Here is a 19,702-nt window from a genome sequence, read left to right on the forward strand (position 1 = left end):
ACTTCTATTATCAAAATCCAAGATGGCTGCCTGTCGGCCATGTTGTTTTCCGATTGGTCTCAAAATGCAATATGCATAACTAGGCACCAAGGGGAGCCTACATATGAAATTTGAGAAAGATCCCTTCAGTACTTTCTCAGAAATAGCGATAACAAACTTCAATTGTCAAAATCCAAGATGGCTGCCTGTCGGCCATGTTGTTTTCCGATTGGTCTCAAAATGCAATATGCATAACTAGGCACCAAGGGGAGCCTACATATGAAATTTGAGAAAGATCTCTTCAGTACTTTCTCAGAAATAGCGATAACAAACTTCAATTGTCAAAATCCAAGATGGCTGCCTGTCGGCCATGTTGTTTTCCGATTGGTCTCAAAATGCAATATGCATAACTAGGCACCAAGGGGAACCCACATATGAAATTTGAGAAAGATCCCTTCAGTACTTTCGGAGGATTAGCGATAACAAGAATTGTTTACGGACGGACGGAGGGACGGACGACGGACCACGGACGCAGGGCGATTTGAATAGCCCACCATCTGATGATGGTGGGCTAAAAATCGGTGAATTCAGACTAGATGCAAACTGAACAATGGTAGAATATCATATAATACTGCCTTTTTCTCACCAGTTTGTTAGAAAGGCCATTTTGGTCCCATTTTGAGAACATGCTATTAACCACTTTTTGATGCAGTTGTGTTAGTAGTTTTTTTCCCCAAAAAATTACAGTCATTCGTAAAACCCGATATATTTTCACTCATACAACAGAATATAACAATATGCTGACTATGCAGTATATATTGGGTATATCCTTACATTCATCGTATTTAGACAAGGTATTCACATAGCATCAAGAGTATCTCTATATAAAAATGTAAAAAAATATATTTCAATAACATTTTCAGAACTAGCATTTCTGTTTTGAGAAATTGAACACACAACAGCTATATCAAAGCACTATATATGTTGAACACTATCAAATCCAGATATTGTGGAACTGTCACTAAACACTGTCAAATCCAGGTCTACTGGACCTGTCACTAAACACTGTCGAATCCAGATCTTGTGGAACTGTCACTAAACACTGTCAAATTCAGATCTAGTGGAACTGTCACTAAACACTGTCGAATCTAGATCTACTGTACCTGTCACTAAACACTGTCAAATCCAGATCTTGTGGATCTGTCACTAAACACTGTCAAATCCAGATCTAGTGGACCTGTCACTTAACACTGTCAAATCCAGATCTTGTGTAACTGTCACTAAACACTGTCAAATCCAGATCTAGTGGACCTGTCACTAAACACTGTCGAATCCAGATCTAATGGAAATGTCACTAAACACTGTCAAATCTAGGTCTAGTGGAACTGTCACTAAACACTGTCAAATCCACATCTAGTAGAACTGTCACTAAACACTGTCAAATCCAGATCTTGTGGAACTGTCACTAAACACTGTCAAATCCAGATCTAGTGGACCTGTCACTAAACACTGTCAAATCCACATCTAGTAGAACTGTCACTAAACACTGTCAAATCCAGATATAGTAGAACTGTCACTAAACACTGTCAAATCCAGGTCTACTGGACCTGTCACTAAACACTGTGAAATCCAGGTCTAGTGGACCTGTCACTTAACACTTCGAATCCAGGTCTAGTGGACCTGTCATAAAAATAACTAGCAATTGGTACACCCACTTTTACTCAATATATCAAAAAACATTCCCTGATATATGATAAAACTAGAAAATGAGCACTATGTACCAGGTAAGACAATGGTGTGTTGATTTTAATTACATCTATTTTATATAACAAGTAATAGATTATAAAAACATCATACTGATAATACAATTGCTATCGAACTCAAATTAAACTTTCATAAAATGATTGCACACATTTTGAAATACCACAAACAGATCTTGTAGCATAATAAATATATTATGACAACAATTATAAATAAACATGTCACACAATTGTAACTTTTTGGTCAATTGCCTAACCAAGAACAAAACGTGCAAATGTGTGTAGTGTAATAACCTGGGTATTAGTGCAGTAATAACCCAATTATTGTATACAGTGATAACCCAATTATTGTATAGTGATAAACCAATTATTGTATACAGTGATAAACCAATTATTGTATACAGTGATAAACCAATTATTGTATACAGTGATAAACCAACTTACTGTATACAGTGATAAACCAATTATTGTATACAGTGATAAACCAATTATTGTATACAGTGATAAACCAATTATTGTATACAGTGATAAACCAATTATTGTATACAGTAATAAACCTATTATTGTATACAGTGATTACCCAGTATATACAGTAATAACTCAGTGTATACAGTAATAACCCAGTGTTTACTGTAATAACCCAGTGTATACAGTAATAACCCAGTGTATACAGTAATAACTCAGTGTATACAGTAATAACCCAGTGTATACAGTAATAACTCAGTGTATACAGTAATAACCCAGTGTATACAGTAATAACTCAGTGTATACAGTAATAACTCAGTGTATACAGTAATAACCCAGTGTATACAGTAATAACTGTTAGGGTGTACAGTAATAACCCAGTGTATACAGTAATAACCCAGTGTATACAGTAATAACTCAGTGTATACAGTAATAACTCAGTGTATACAGTAATAACTGTTAGGGTGTACAGTAATAACCCAGTGTATACAGTAATAACTGTTAGGGTGTACAGTAATAACCCAGTGTATACAGTAATAACCCAGTGTATACAGTAATAACTCAGTGTATACAGTAATAACCCAGTGTATACAGTAATAATCCAGTGTATACAGTAATAACTCAGTGTATACAGTAATAACCCAGTGTATACAGTAATAACCCAGTGTATACAGTAATAACCCAGTGTATACAGTAATAACTCAGTGTATACAGTAATAACTCAGTGTATACAGTAATAACCCAGTGTATACAGTAATAACCCAGTGTATACAGTAATAACTCAGTGTATACAGTAATAACTCAGTGTATACAGTAATAACTCAGTGTATACAGTAATAACTCAGTGTATACAGTAATAACCCTGTGTATACAGTAATAACTGTTAGGATGTACAGTAATAACCCAGTGTATACAGTAATAACTCAGTGTATACAGTAATAACCCAGTGTATACAGTAATAACTCAGTGTATACAGTAATAACTGTTAGGGTGTACAGTAATAACCCAGTAAGGATGTAAAGTTATAACTCGGTGCTTTCAAATTTGTACAGTTATACTTTTAACAGTCACTGTGATATATCATATCACACCTGTAAATTATTGGAGATTCTCTGGAATCCAGACAAAGCTGATTCAAATACATGTAATTACATATGTTATCCAGCTGCATTCTCATCATTCAGAAAACATATGGCAAGAATTAACAATTAAACGCTTGGTAGATTGTATTTATTGGCAATAAATAGAATGATGCCCGTTAGGCTTCACTTTCTCTTTGCTAAATCTGGGGTTTAAGTTCAGCTATTCCCCTGTTTGTTCAATTGAAAGAACGGCACATGTGAAATCAATTTCATTGTAGTGCTTGGCTTGCATTCAAATTGATGTGTAATACAAAGCCTTGGCGTGACTATGATCAACAAAGCACCAAAATAACGTCATATTTATGCGATTGTTCTAAGTCGAAATCCTTGTTAGGTTTGATTCACCCGCAACACATTGCCAAACATTTTTTGACGCTGACGGAAGTGACGTCATGTGATCTGGGCTGCATTTATACAGTGATCAATACCATCTGGTTTAACAGGAGTAATGGGAGACTGTCACACAGAATGTAAATATTGGAAGTTAAATGACATTAACCAAAACATATGGCAAGAATGGAAGTTAAATGACATGAATCATTAGCATTCAGAGTAGCCCACAACATTTGGATAGCGTCTCAAAGGAAAACCAAAGTTATTATGACACATTCTGTTTAATGTAACGTTAAATAGGTAATTTCTCCATGACTGTATACATACAACACAAGATGCCTTCATTACTCCATAAGGAATGCATGTATTCATAACTCCCACTCCCATTCTTCAGACTCATCATGATCACATACAGGCTTTTGCTTTCGCATTGGGCAAAACCAGAAATCCAAAAGTCTGAGCAGGCCAGGACACTGGAGCACGGACAGAGGTAGGTATAAAGTCTGGCAAAGAATCACCTTCCATATGCAGTAGTTTTCCGTTCAGATAAACATCTCTGAAAGAATATTCAAACTATAAACATACAAATAGTTTAAACTTTGTAGCTCCAGTCATTTTTTTTTTTACACATTTCAAAATTGTTTGGTTTATATTACGTTCAACATCAACATTCATACCACTTAAATTTTTCAAAATCAAAAACGAAATAAAAATTTGAAACCTTGGAACAGTGGCTCTGGTTCAAAACACATTAGAGTTATTGCTTTTGACATCCGAAGATTATGAAATGGATTAAGTTATAGGGTTTATGCACCTCTGATTCTGTATTAAACTTTTGTTTATAGCCATTTTGATTTACAGTAAACCTCCGGTTAGTTTGAACACGCGGATAGTTCGAACACACATTTTCTCTAGAAAAACAATATTTTTTAGCTAGTAATAGTTTGAACTCTGCTTGTTTATAACTGACACTATTTCGGATAGTTAGAACTTGTCAAATAAAGAGCGTAAAGTAAGATTTTTTTCTGCAAACTCCATTGAAAGCTCACGACGAACCAGCCCTGACGACCGGCCCAGAAAAAATGCCAAGACTTAAATTTGATCAACAGGCACGTTTAAGTTATTAGATTGTATGTGTGATCATTGGAGTTGGTCTGTGATTTAATACAGTGTATATGGCACATATTTTAGGGTTAATTCAAGTTTTACATTGCATAATACACCACGCACGAGACAGCTGATTGCAATTTTAGGCCCTGACAATGTATAAATAACATGCGATATTTGTATTCGCGCTGTATGACAAACTAAGAAATAATCCGTGTATTTTCAAATATAGTGTTAACTTAGCATTTTGATTATTTAATTGTGACTGGACATCTCTTAATTATTGCCAATTAAGGTATTACCTGAAAACCTGCGACTTCACGCTAGGTAAGCAGGCCAAGCGAGGTGTTGCTTGCATTAAACTTGAAAGGATCGACCGCCCAGTTGTGCTGAGTGACGTGATAAGCATTCATATCCAGTCAATACAATCCACAGGTATCCCAATTAGTGATGGATAATTTTGCAGGTATCAAATATGTTTGGTAGATAATACGACTGGGCATATTTAAAAGCAGACATGTTGATGTTCTGACCACGCTTGTTTTTTGAAGCATAATTTCGAATAATTCGAACAGGTTTGTCAATATTTATTTAATTTTGTTCGAACTAACCGCAGGTTTGCCGTACCAGACTTTTGTCGTGAAATTCAGAAATTTTGGTCGTAGAAGGACAAAGCAGCTGTTTGATGCAGTTTTATATTTACTATGGAGTATCTGTTACTAAATTACTATTCAAAAATACTATTCACTGGTGTGCTTATCATGAGAGTATTCTTTGGACATATCTTTTAAAACATACAATTTTAATACATGTATATATATTTTTATAGTTTTATATAAAATTTCTTTGGTAGGAGAGTGAGATAAAGGGAATCTTTGTTCATAACAACACATCATGTCTGATATGTTAAGTAAGCATAGATTAATGTGTACAGACTTACTGAGACCGTAGATCCCCATTGGAGTGAAGAAGAAACTTCTGAATTTCTTGATTCCCAAATAGACTAGATGTGACATTTACCGCTGTAGACCAGAGATTTAATATGTAAACAGTTACACTTCCAGCAGGAAATTTGTCTCTGAAATAAAAAATAATTTATCAATTTTCATCATTATGGTCAATAATAAAGAGATAAAAGGCGATTATGAAACACAACAAAGAAATTTGGAAAATGTTACAAATTATTTTCATGTCGAAAATAGTTCAAAATCCATTCAAATAATGAAAATTTAAGGATAAAGATTAGAGTATAAAACACTCAATTAACCTTTGTCCATTGTCCAATCATAAACAATTTATATTTTTGGCTTCTTCCCATGATTCTGGGTCAATAGTATGCTCGGAGGAAGGACTACAGAACTAGCAAGTTTGTTCAAATAAATGATGCGCTGACTTTGACCTACTTTCAAGGTCACAAGGGTCAAACTTGTTAAAATCTTTCAACAACTTCTAAATAACCAAGAGGCCTAAGATCATATTATGGGGCCAGTAACATGCAGGGATAATTAGGGCTACTAAATCTGTTTAAATTAATGACATTTACCTACTTTTTTATGGTGTGTTAACATAACAAAAATTCTTCTCATAACCAAGAGACAGAGAGTCATGGCATATACCATTAGCATCAAATGAAAAATCTTGATCCACTTTCAAGGTCACAGGGCTGAGATGTGTTAATTATTCGTTTTTAAAGCAAAGCATCATCTCTCAGTATATACATCAGAACTCAGGTGACATATACATTTTGTATGTCTCTCTTGTTAAATATCTTGGAAAATAGGACCCTCCCTTGTCCATCCCCAGAACGTCATGGAGATTGGTTATTATCTGAAGACCTTGCTATTGTCACTGACAAATGAATAAAGTTCAAGAAATTGCAAAGTAATAATTAAAAGTATTTAAATGTGCATTATTATATCAACAATATTATACAAGTCAAAAGAGCGTGTATAGTTGTTCATGGATGGCAGTGTATACGTCCAAATATGACAACTATTATACTATTATACATTATACATACGTAGAACAGTGAGCATAAGCTCGCAAGTGTCTCGTTTTGTCAGAGCTCTCAGTCTGCAACACTTTGGAACCCACAAGTTTCTTGTAGAGCACAGATAACCAATAATCCTAAAACCAAAGATTTATGAAAGATTTGTTTGTGAAGTACAGCAATAATCAAGGCTTAATTCCATGATGGACTCCTCACAGCAATCTCAATACTGATCCCAACCAATGGTAACTTCAGAATTGAAATCAGAGAAAGATCTATTTAAAGAAATATTAATATGTTTTTTTATCAAAATCCAAATAATTTCTCTGTGCCGCAATTTGAAAACCGAAATATGGAAGAACATAATTGATGAAGGAATTATAATTGTTGGTCACAATGCAGGGATCAGATGATATTTGGCATTCTTTAACAAGAGATTAGTGAATAAAACGTTAAAATCAGGCACCTCATATTATTATAATGTGATATGTAACTGGAAAATTCTTCTGTAACGACCTTAAAACCTACAGGACTGATTTATATCGACATGTGAACAGAAATAGCAGCAGATGTACTTACAGGATTCGGCTCCAAGGTTTGCCAGTCAATCAAACCATAATTAGCACCGTAGAATGCCTGGCGTATTACCACCTCAATTCCTTGACTGGCAGCCACACCAAGCTTATCCAACCACCTACAAAATTTAATAATAAATCGTTCAAGTAACAAGCTGGTAGCCACACCAAGTTTATCCAACCACCTACAAAATTTAATAATAAATCGCTCAACTAATAAGCTAGTAGCCACACCAAGCTTACCCACAACCTTCAAAATTTAATAATAAATCGCTCAACTAACAAGCTATCACCAAAGGCAGTGTGGAGTAATAAGAGTGTTAAACATGGCTCTTTAATTTCAGTTTGAGTATAGAGTGATACAAATGGCTCTCCAATTTAAGTTTGAGTATAGAGTGTCACGCACGACTCTCTTATTTCAGTTTGAGTATAGAGTGATACAAATGGCTCTCCAATTTCAGTTTGAGTATAGAGTGTCACGCACGACTCTCTTATTTCAGTTTGAGTATAGAGTGTCACGCACGACTCTCTTATTTCAGTTTGAGTATAGAGTGTCACGCACGACTCTCTTATTTCAGTTGGAGTATAGAGTGTCACACACGACTCTCTTATTTCAGTTTGAGTTTAGAGTGTTACACACAGCTCTCTAATTTCAGTTTGAGTATAGAGTGTGGCTTTTTTTGTGTCTTTGAAACTAATAAGTACACATAACACATGCTAGTCATCTCCCCTTAAAAATGAAATGTTTCTTACATGAATCCAGCAACATATCTGTCAGAAAGTCCGCTGGCTCCCCCTCCCCAGGCAGAGCTTGTTTCACCAATCCATACCCTCTTTCCAGGAGCATACTGGGCTGCAATTTTGTTACCCGTGATGATCTCAGGTGCCAGGCCATCAAGAACATGTGGACTGAGGAAATCCCCTATAGCAGCTATCCTTCCATCCACATAGTAACTGGTCAATAACAGTAAGGAAAACACTCAGTCTGACAGTTAAAATACCCGACACTGAGGCAAAAAAATCTCATATAAATTATCTAAATTTTGTATTAAGTAATTATAATAGACAATACCTTTTAAAATCGAGGGTGAAAGTCTCTGATTCCTGATCATGAAATACAACATGAAGCTGGTTTTGTTAAAATTTAACAGACATGGGGGAAATATTTCGAAAATACTGATTTCAGAATTAATACTGAGCACTTTCACTAAAAAAAGATAAATACCAGAGATGACATAATTCAGGTAATTAGTGTTGCTATGAAGTGTATTCCTGATGAATCTGATATCAAAGGTTCTGCATTGCTCATCTGCTATTAATCTAACTTTTATGAACTTCAAAGTAGATACTGTATGTCAAATTCTTTTGTACAGGTTTGTTCTGATGCTAATCTAATAGCTTTCAATAACTTATATGAGGAAATTACCTTCAACTTAGTTTCAAAATTGGGGCTAGGTCTTTTTTGTTTGTTAGCAAACTTAATACCTCTTCATTTTAGTCATGATAAGTCGAATAGAGACCTTAAGACCATTTGGGAATGAAGAAGAAGTTCTTAAAGAATTTTACATATATGATCCCTTTCAAGGTGAAAATACTAGATAGGGTTACAGACTCCAAGATGTTTGGACAATAAAACCACAGTATAAGCTCTTTGGGCAGTGAAGTAAATCCTTTCACAGGTTTTCACAGTAAAACAATGATAATTATATATTAAGTTATTTTCAGGTAATTATTTATGATCATGATAAGATTATTACTCACTGGTGAAATGTTGGAGCTGTTACAATTTTTCCTGCACCATTCTGAAGAAAACTGAAACAGATGAAAAAGTTCTTTATAATTAGGTAATATGAAATTTAGAGTAACATTGACATCAATCTGACATATCGTTTTATTTAATAAATATATATATATCCTAAATTTGTTTCAGGTAATTATAACACATCATTTCAAATATCTTGAACTGAGTGCTTCAATATACATGTATAACAGAAGACACAGAAGAAAACCCACGAAGGGTCAACTTTTAGTCCAATCTGATGAAAAACAGCTGTTACATGATTAAGTTTACTAAGTACTACGCCTGAACATCGGTCAACTTTTAGTCACCTCTATGATCAACATGTAGTGGTACAGTGCTTCAAAAAATGATCAAATATTCAAGGTTATATGTTTCCTCAGCCGATCTCTAGTCTGTCTGTTAACTAGGAAGCATGTTCTGTTTTCAGCCCTGGTCAGATATCTGGTCTCTATTTGAACTGATCAAATCAAATCCTGGCAGTCATACCTGTATAGATAAATCTAACCAAAACACATGCTGCACATACGAATGACGTTAGCATTGTATGTGAAGGAATTCCCTGTCTGCCAAGAGGTGAGCTACATGAGGTTTAGGTTAGCTGAGGTGAACTCTAAAATAGGAAAACTCAAGTTATCACATGGAAACAAATTTTCTATTTATAGTAACAGTGACCTTGACCTTTGACCTTCAAACCTGAAAAGCAATCCCAAGCAACCAGTTTTGATAAAGAAACACTATACAAAGTTTGAGTTTGATTGGCCCAAGGGAACTTGAGTTATTGCATGGAAACCAATTTTCTATTAATAGTAACAGTGACCTTGACCTTTGACCTTTGAACATGAAAAGCAATCCCAAATAAGTACTTTTGGTAAGGAAGCATTGTATGAAGTTTCAGTTTGATTGGCCTAAGGGAACTCAAGTTATCGCACAGAAACCATTGTGCGGACGTCGACGACGCAGACATAGTGATACCTATACATGTCGCCTTTTTCAGGTGACACAAAAACTAGGAAGGAGCCAGGTGACATCAAGTTGTTATTCCATCACTTTTCAATATCTCTTTGAAATTCCAAGGGAAATACTATTTTATGCCAAGACAAGAGATCCCAGAGGGATCTTGGCGCCCACCATTGAATGTTCTTCATAGGTTCCATGTCAGATTGATCTTTTCTCTACTTTTCTCTTCTTCTAAGTCTTACTAATCTGTGTAAATTCAGAAGAAACCTCTAGTACTTTTCAAACAAGGGAAACCTATATATAAAATTTAAGATTTAGGCACCAAGGGGAACCTATATATGGAATTTGAGAAAGATTCCTTCAGTACTTTCTGAGAAATAGCGATAACAAACTTCAATTGTCAAAATCCAAGATGGCTGCCTGTCGGCCATGTTGTTTTCCGATTGGTCTCAAAATGCAATATGCATAACTAGGCACGAAGGGGAACCTACATATGAAATTTCAGGAAGATCCCTTCAGTGCTTTCTGAGAATTAGCGATAACAAACTTCAATTGTCAAAATCCAAGATAACTGCCTGTCGGCCATGTTGTTTTCTGATTGGTCTCAAAATGCAATATGCATAACTAGGCACCAAGGGAAACCTACATATGAAATTTGAGAATGATCCCTTCAGTACTTTTTCAGAAATAGCGATAACAAACTTCAATTGTCAAAATCCAAGATGGCTGCCTGTCGGCCATGTTGTTTTCTGATTGGTCTCAAAATACAATATGCATAACTAGGCACCAAGGGGAACCTACATATAAAAATTTGAGAAAGATCCCTTCAGTACTTTCTCAGAAATAGCGATAACAAACTTCAATTGTCAAAATCCAAGATGGCTGCCTGTCGGCTAGGTTGTTTTCCGATCGGTCCCAAAAAGCATTATGCATAACAAGGCACCAAGGGGAACCTACATATGAAATTTGAGAAAGATCCCTTCAGTACTTTCTCCGAAATAGCGATAACAAACTTCAATGGTCAAAATCCAAGATGGCTGCCTGTCGGCCATGTTGTTTTCCGATCAATCCAAAAATGCAATATGCATAACTAGGCACCAAGGGAAACCAACATATGAATTTGAGAAACATCCCTTCAGTACTTTCTCAGAAATAGCGAAAACAAACTTCAATGGTCAAAATCCAAGATGGCTGCCTGTCAGCCATGTTGTTTTCCGATCGGTCCCAAAATGCAATATGCATAACTAGGCACCAAGGGGAACCTACATATGAAATTTGAGAAAGATCCCTTCAGTACTTTCTCAGAAATAGCGATAACAAACTTCAATGGTCAAAATCCAAGATGGCTGCTTGTCGGCCATGTTGTTTTCCGATCGGTCCCAAAATGCAATATGCATAACTAGGCACCAAGGGGAACCTACATATGAAATTTGAGAAAGATCGCTTCAGTACTTTCTGAGGATTAGCGATAAGAAGAATTGTTTACAGACGGACGGACGGACGGACGGACGACGGACCACGGACGCAGGGCGATTTGAATAGCCCACCATCTGATGATGGTGGGCTAAAAATCCAATGTAATATTATATAAAATTAATAATAACCATATGCAACTTGTGTTGTATTTGTAAATTTCAACTAATTCTTTTTTAAAGATTTTTGCATTAGGTTTACTTTTTGAAAGCTTATGTGCTTTTGATAACTCACAAACAAGATTTATAATGCAAAGCTCATGTGAGCCGTTAAAAACCTCCATTAAAATACACACTGAGAAGATCCTTTGCTGAATCAGTAGTTTTATGGGTAGTTTCTTATGTGAAGCTCATGTGTTCCTGGGTAGCTGATTTTGGTATGGGATATGATAATTTAAATTTGATTTTTATGACTTACTCTGAGAAATATATCTGTGATCGTACATGTAACAACTGAGTGACACTTGGTCCCATGATTTGAAAATTCTCATAATCAGGCAACATTTTCAGCAAGTTTTTCATTGTGGAATAGTCTTTGGCAAGTTGAGTAGGTGAAATGTCAAATCCGTATCCATGGAAATCATCTGGTTCTAAAACACAAAACATCTATACATAAAGACATTGTTAGTGTAGCAGTAAAAACTAGCATTGTAATAACGATTGAAATTGAAATATAACATACAGTATAATATACAAGAGACTCAGAGGGCCTGCATTGTTCACCAGGCTATTTCAGTAATCATGGAAAAATACTTTCATTTAGTTTATATAACAATTATTTTTGCTGCCTCTCCCAACACTGGTTCAAACTACCGTAAATATTCGGGTATAGTGCGCACTCGCGTATAGTGCGCAGGTACGTTTTTGAGGTTCATTTTCAAAAAAAAAAAAAATAACAATTTTTTTTTTTCAATTTTCAACTGAGCGGTAGATGAATTCTAAAGCATAAGATGATAGGAAGTTGTAACTTATGAAAGATTATTTACAATGTACCACATTTAATTGGAATCACCGGTCAGATTTGACACATTGGATTGACAGGTTGTTTACATTATACCGCCACAGGCCTAGTCAGCTTGCAAATTGTAGCGGTCCCATCTAGGTCCCATCTACGCTGTTGTACCAACAAAATAATTAATCCTACCCTCAATTACCTTGTGATTTTCACGCAGGTATGATCTCTTGTGGTATCTGTCCACGAACATACAAAGCTTATTAAGCTCAATTATAACAAGATTGACTAGTAAGCTGACTGCTACGTAATGTTACACAGGCCGCCATTTTGTATACAGTACGGAAACAAGTCTGCAGTCGTCGTGCTGGTCACAACTTTTATATCAATGAATTAACATGTGTAAAGGATACATCTACAGTGAAGACGATAAATAAGAGTACCCTGGTAGTTTTCACAGTCTTATATTTTTTTATGGCCAGTTGGTCAGTGACTGCCGCACGAGATCAAGGCATTAGTGTTAGTGCCTAATTGCGCATGCGTGCTGTTTCAGCTTCCGTAAATAAACAAGTTGAACGGTATCAGTTTCTGGCAACATTCTGGATTTATAAGGTGATTAATTTAGAAGTATGAAATAACTAAGTACTGCTATATCATTTCAAGTTTTGTTTGATGTTAATTGAGATGTTATACATCGTTTTGGACCTGAATACGGGAACATCCTCAAGTGAGATATCGTATGTGTACGGAACATGTGGCTCACGATCGACTTAGATAAATCCACGTAATTGCTGATAAATACACAATTTCAAGGAATTAAACATTAAAATAACTATTCATTTCTTTGATTATTTGTTAACTATTACTTTCTTAATGCTTTATATATGTTATATATATATATATATATAAGTATTAAATCAATCCTGCTGTGAAAGGAAACGATCACAAATCTCAGTCAAATCACATTCATTCTGACTGGGAAAAGGCTTGTACTTGCGTATAGTGCGCAGTGGTCTTTTTCACTTGTCAATTTTTGAAAAAAAGTGCGCACTATACGCGAATATTTACGGTATATGTGGACCAAATCCTGCAATTCTTCAAAAAGGATTTTTTTTTGGTAGTGTTTTCACTATTGTGCCCCGTCTCTCCTGCCCGAAGGGAGCCACATTCTCTGTTTATACAACATTAGATCTCCTTTGCCCAATGATACAGACTAAATTTCATTAAAATTCATTCAGTTGTTCAGGAATAGTAACAATATACATGATTTACCTCAATTTTCCCTATAGGGCCCTGCTCCCTGGCCTCATCATTAAGCATTTATTCTTCTTCCCAAAAGCAAGCTTGTACTTTATAATACAATTTCTATGACTCGTGCTCTAACTGGGCCATTTGATATCACGATCTTCAGCACCTAAACTCCTAGCCAGAAATACCTGCAGCTGCAGCTTACACCAATACACCATATCCACATCCCCCCAAAAGAACATTCTGTATAATATATATAAACATACAGCATGTACAGTGAATCCAATTTATCATAATACTTTTGTTTTTTCTCTCTATATATAAATCAAAGTAAATTAAAAATATCCTGTTTATCATGAAATGGCCCAACATGAATCCTAATTATTAAATATATTATAATGACTTACTACATTTCTTTAAATGATAAACTTTTTCCCTAGTAGAATAATCATTTGTAAAGTTTGATTTGTTTGATTTAACCCAGGGTCATTATCAGAGATCAAATTTGTCCTTGACCTTAAGATCTAAATCAACTTGTTTATATCCCTAACAACTTTCTTCATACTGTCATGACAAAATGTTCATCAGTGAAAATTTGACCTTGACCTACAACCTTTTGGCCAAGTTACCTTGACCTTTAACTTGGGACATTTCATCATCCACTTATCAATTCATTCTAAGTATTTGTTTTTATAATGTCATCATAATTGTCTTATTAGTGAAGATATAAATTTGCCCTTGATCTTTGACTAAGTGACCTTGAAGGGCCCAGACTCACTGTGCATACCAAATTGGTTCCCCTTCACCCAAAGATTCTTCAAACTGAATATGGACCAAACCTTTCATACCTATAGAAAAAGGATTTTGATCAATTTGATGTACCAGGGTATTTCCCTAATATGGCCTACCCCTAAGGCCTCTGAGGGGCCAGTCCCACCATTCAAAAAATATTTATCCACCATCACTCTATGATGCATCAGAATATGGTCAAATCTACTAACTTGTTCATGATTTGTAGAGATAGTTAGGAAAAGGTGACAGACGCATGCCGGATGCCATGCCATAGCATAAGCTCACCGACCCTTTGGGCCAGTTGAGCCAAACGAAACCTCAACATACCATTTCCAAGTTCCCATCCTGCTAAACGATATCCCTTTGATGCTGTGTATTTCAGTAGCAGCTTAGCATTATCAGAATCCCAATGGCCATCACTACGAAGGAAGACATTGAGATCGAAAAGAAAGTCCCATCCCACCTTGTTCATGAAATGGTTGATATCATCCCACATACTAGCTGCAAAACAAAATTAGTAAACTTGTAAATATTTTGTCCATAATCATGTTAATGTGAAATAAATCTAATAAACAACCATATTTGAAAGTAATCTATTGAATCTGAATGAGGTAATCTGTACACGTACAATGTATTATGTAAACATATAGCAAATCAACACTCCTATCAACAGTATGTCATATAAAAGGAGTCCATTCGTGTAATATTATTTAACAACAACCCTAGAATTTGTGGTGGTATATATATACCATACATGTCAACCTCTGAAACCTCCAATGAGGGAAATCTCCCTCATTCCACGTCCAAAATGAGGGAGAAAGTGCGTGAAAAAAATTGCGACATTTTTGTTGCATATAAGGGATGTTCCACACGAGCTTGCGCAGGTGTAAATTACCTCAGGCTACATCTTGATATTACAAGAGATCCCAGAGGGATCTTGGCGCCCACCATTGAATAATCTTTATAGGTTCCATGACAGATTGATCTTTTCTCTACTTTTCCCTTCCTCTAAGTCTTACTAATCTGTGTAAATTCAGAAACAGCCCTCTAGTACTTTTCAAACAAGGGGAACCTATATATAAAATTTAAGATTTAGCGATAATGGCTGTCTGTTGTTTTCGGATTGGTCCCAAAATGCAACACCAGGGACCAAGGGGAACCTACATATGAAATTTGAGAAAGATCCCTTCAGTACCTTCTGTAAAATAGCGATAACAAACTTCAATTGTCAAAATACAAGATGGCTGCCTGTCGGCCATGTTGTTTTCCTATTGGTCCCAAGATGCAATATGCAGAACTACAGACCAAGGGGAACTTATAAAAATGTTTGAGAAAGATCCCTTCAGTACTTTCTGAGAAATAGCGATAACAAACTTCAATTGTCAAAATCTAAGATGGCTGCCTGTCGGCCATGTTGTTTTCTGATAGGTCTCAAAATGTAATATGCATAACTAGGCACCAAGGGGAACCTACATATGAAATTTGAGAAAGATCCCTTCAGTACTTTCTCAGAAATAGCGATAACAAACTTCAATTGTCAAAATCTAAGATGGCTACCTGTCGGCCATGTTGTTTTCCGATTGGTCTCAAAATGTAATATGCATAACTAGGCACCAAGGGGAATCTACATATGAAATTTGAGAAAGATCCCTTCAGTACTTTCTCAGAAATAGCGATAACAAACTTCAATTATCAAAATCCAAGATGGCTGCCTGTCGGCCATGTTGTTTTCCGATTGGTCTCAAAATGCAATATGCATAACTAAGCACCAAGGGGAATCTACATATGAAATTTGAGAAAGATCCCTTCAGTACTTTCTCAGAAATAGCGATAACAAACTTCAATTGTCAAAATCCAAGATGGCTGCCTGTCGGCCATGTTGTTTTCTGATAGGTCTCAAAATGCAAAATGCATAACTAGGCACCAAGGGAAACCTACATATGAAATTTGAGAAAGATCCCTTCAGTACTTTCTCAGAAATAGCGATAACAAACTTCAATTGTCAAAATCCAAGATGGCTGCCTGTCGGCCATGTTGTTTTCCGATTGATCTCAAAATGCAATATGCATAACTAGGCACCAAGGGGAATCTACATAAGAAATTTGAGAAAGATCCCTTCAATACTTTCTCAGAAACAGCGATAACAAACTTCAATTGTCAAAATCCAAGATGGCTGCCTGTCGGCCATGTTGTTTTCCGATTGGTCTCAAAATGCAATATGCATAACTAGGCACCAAGGGGAATCTACATATGAAATTTGAGAAAGATCCCTTCAGTGCTTTCTCAGAAATAGCAATAACAAACTTCAATTGTCAAAATCCAAGATGGCTGCCTGTCGGCCATGTTGTTTTACGATTGGTCTCAAAATGCAATATGCATAACTAGGCACCAAGGGGAACCCACATATGGAATTTGAGAAAGATCCCTTCAGTACTTTCTGAGGATTAGCGATAACAAGAATTGTTTACGGACGGACGGAGGGACGGACGGACGGACGACGGACTACGGACGCAGGGCGATTTGAATAGCCCACCATCTGATGATGGTGGGCTAAAAATTTGACAACAATGGTTAATTTCAAAGAATAGTAATGAAAAAAAACCCAGAAAAAATGATTAATTCTTTTAAAAAATGTTTTTAATATATTATATACAAACATTTAGAGATATTGGTGTAATTTAAAGTTACTATTACTTTAGATATTTATCAATAAATCATCAAATGTTGATTAAATATGAATACCAGGGTCTAGGTTCATCAACATTCCTTAACTTACGGAACTTCCGTAATTCAAAATTTCCCATAAGAGCACCAATTTAAGGAATTTAAGGAGAGTTCCTTTAGCTAAAATTCTTTTCTTTAAACCAATAATTAATGCTTTCCTATGGATAATTTCAAGTTTGGTACCCTAATGGAGTGTTGATGAAAGTGTGGCCTGGTAAATAAAGCAATAAATTAAACATTCCTGAAACAAACCTGTCATTGTAAAATTTGTAAAGTTCTTTTTTTTCTCGTATTCAAAATCCTTCAATAATGGAACAAATTGGATGGGTTTGTCTTGATGTACAGCACCCTGGCCCCTTATGTGCTTGGCTTCCTGTGTCTCGGGACTAATAGACTCTGTTTCATTGATAGAGAATATAAGGAAATCTGCCTTATTTCCACCCATCCTCAGGTAACATGGAGACAGAGCTTTAGCAATAGCTTGCAACTTCTTAGATCTGAAAAAAATGTTGCAAAAGTATATACATTGTACATAGTTTTAGTAAAGAGTATAGTATTATACAGCAACTTTGGAATTTTTTTACCATGCATGTCATAGCTGCATGGTTTTGCTTCTGTGCGACAGTTGTGTAATTCAGCCAGTTATAATTGACCATTACAAGCCAATCATACATTTATGAGCATTTAACCATGCTGTATGATGATGATGATAAAGGATGTGCTTCTAGAATTAGGGTGACCATGTAGTTTGGTATGTGTCTGCAAATGATGTTGTCCGGGTTATATTCTCAAGGGGCTGGGTGTTTGTTGGTCTGTGGATTGGTGGCGGTGGTACAGGTGATACATATATGTAAAGTGTGGTTTAATAATTGTTGGTCAGATTTTGAGGTCTGGTGTGTATTTTGCCAGTGGTGTAGTTAAATGTGATGTATTGGGAGTTAGATGAGTTAATGGTCCATCAGCCAGGGTGACGGGTCATTTTGCACTTAATCCTGTTCACCCTAAGGGTTGTTTCGTGCTAAATCCTGTTGGCCCCAGTTTTTTCCCACAAATTTTTTTCATTGTTTTTGTCAGGTGTTAATTTTTTTTTAAAGTGTATTTGTGACTTGAAGCAACTAAAATGAAAAGAAAATACCAAACAATATTTCACCCTTTAGGGCGAACAGGATTAAGGGCGAAACTACCCGGATTCATCAGCCAGTGTCCTCTCCCTAATCATGATCAGACTGACACCAACATTAATGCAGGCATTGCCTCATCAATGCCACTATGGACAGCCGCCTACACTGGTATATATAGTGTTCAGAGTAACTCTCAGGTAGTCAGAATAGCATAATGTATACTGAATTGAGAATTAAAATGTCGCAAGGAAAATTGCATATTTTCATATTACTATATAAATCTGTAATATTATATATTTCTTTTAGAAAATCTACAAAAATGCTTTCATAAATATATTGTATCTACTAACGATCAACAAATTATTCCTTTGTTTACTCAATTATAGCACAAGAATATAGTGAAATGAAGATGATCAGCAGTGATCAGGTGATTACCGAAAATCAAGCTTCCCCCAATTCGCCTGGGAAACATTAGAATCAATAGTCATGCTCAGAAAATGTGAACCAGTTATTTGTATAACTGAATCTGAATGGATAAGGAGTTCTACATTATCACGACACAACGCCCCTTTGTTAAAGCAAACGATAAAGAGTAGAAAAGGGAGGAAATGAAATAGCTCCATCGCTTCCCACTGGGCTCCTCGAACCGACGCAGTGCTCGTGACGGAAGTAAACAGTAGCCACAAATTGTGTAAAATACAATTTCATTGGTTAATATAACGTTGAGTAAAATAACGAAATCGTCATCTGGAACGCAAGAGATTTCATTCAACAAAATTCGTGATAGCTAGGCTAAATCTTATGATAATTCAATGATACCTGAATTTATAGCTAAACCTTATGGTAATTAAATGTTACCTGAATTTAAAGTGTTTTTTAACACAATGTGTGTTGTTCAGTATATTCTGGGACAGGGCTACACTCAAGAAGTTTTTGTCGACAGTGTAAATAGACCTAACACTTGAAGATACTTGGATATCAACTGCAGATTGAGAAAGTTTTTCATCCAAAGCATGATGAATCATACTTCCTTCAGTAATGATAAATCCATGAAAAATAAAAACCATACAGTATCCAAAACATAACAACATCTTCCCTGTCAGACGGAAAGTCAATTGCAAATTTGCATCATTTGAAACAACAACAAAAACATAGCCGCTTAAGAACATAAAAATAGCCTTCATTAAGCTGAAAGCATATATTCATGCAACACATCTTGTGATTCCAACACTACAAATATAGTTTTTTTTTATCAAATATTAGTTTCTAAAGAGGAAGTCATCG

General features: G+C 35.7%; 1 protein-coding gene across 2 annotated transcripts; it reads right to left on the reverse strand.

Annotated features, from left to right (window-relative positions):
* Positions 1–3,419: 3,419 nt before the first annotated feature.
* LOC117320605 (heparanase-like) lies at positions 3,420–19,482 on the reverse strand. Of its 2 annotated transcripts, none has more exons than XM_033875164.1 (10): positions 19,277–19,482; positions 17,550–17,794; positions 14,901–15,074; positions 12,000–12,171; positions 9,113–9,163; positions 8,105–8,305; positions 7,356–7,470; positions 6,807–6,913; positions 5,727–5,864; positions 3,420–4,235 (listed from the first exon to the last, which is right to left on the reverse strand). In XM_033875164.1, the coding sequence occupies exons 1-10, from the start codon at positions 19,441–19,443 to the stop codon at positions 4,085–4,087; spliced, it is 1,521 nt and encodes a 506-aa protein (XP_033731055.1). In that variant the 5' UTR covers positions 19,444–19,482; the 3' UTR covers positions 3,420–4,084. The 2 variants fall into 2 exon arrangements, with proteins under 2 accessions (XP_033731055.1, XP_033731056.1); XM_033875165.1 differs by lacking the exon at positions 19,277–19,482 and adding an exon at positions 18,854–19,104.
* Between the last annotated feature and the right edge of the window lie 220 nt (positions 19,483–19,702).

Source organism: Pecten maximus, unplaced genomic scaffold (assembly GCF_902652985.1).
Source record: "Pecten maximus unplaced genomic scaffold, xPecMax1.1, whole genome shotgun sequence".
In the NCBI taxonomy this organism is placed as follows: domain Eukaryota; kingdom Metazoa; phylum Mollusca; class Bivalvia; order Pectinida; family Pectinidae; genus Pecten; species Pecten maximus.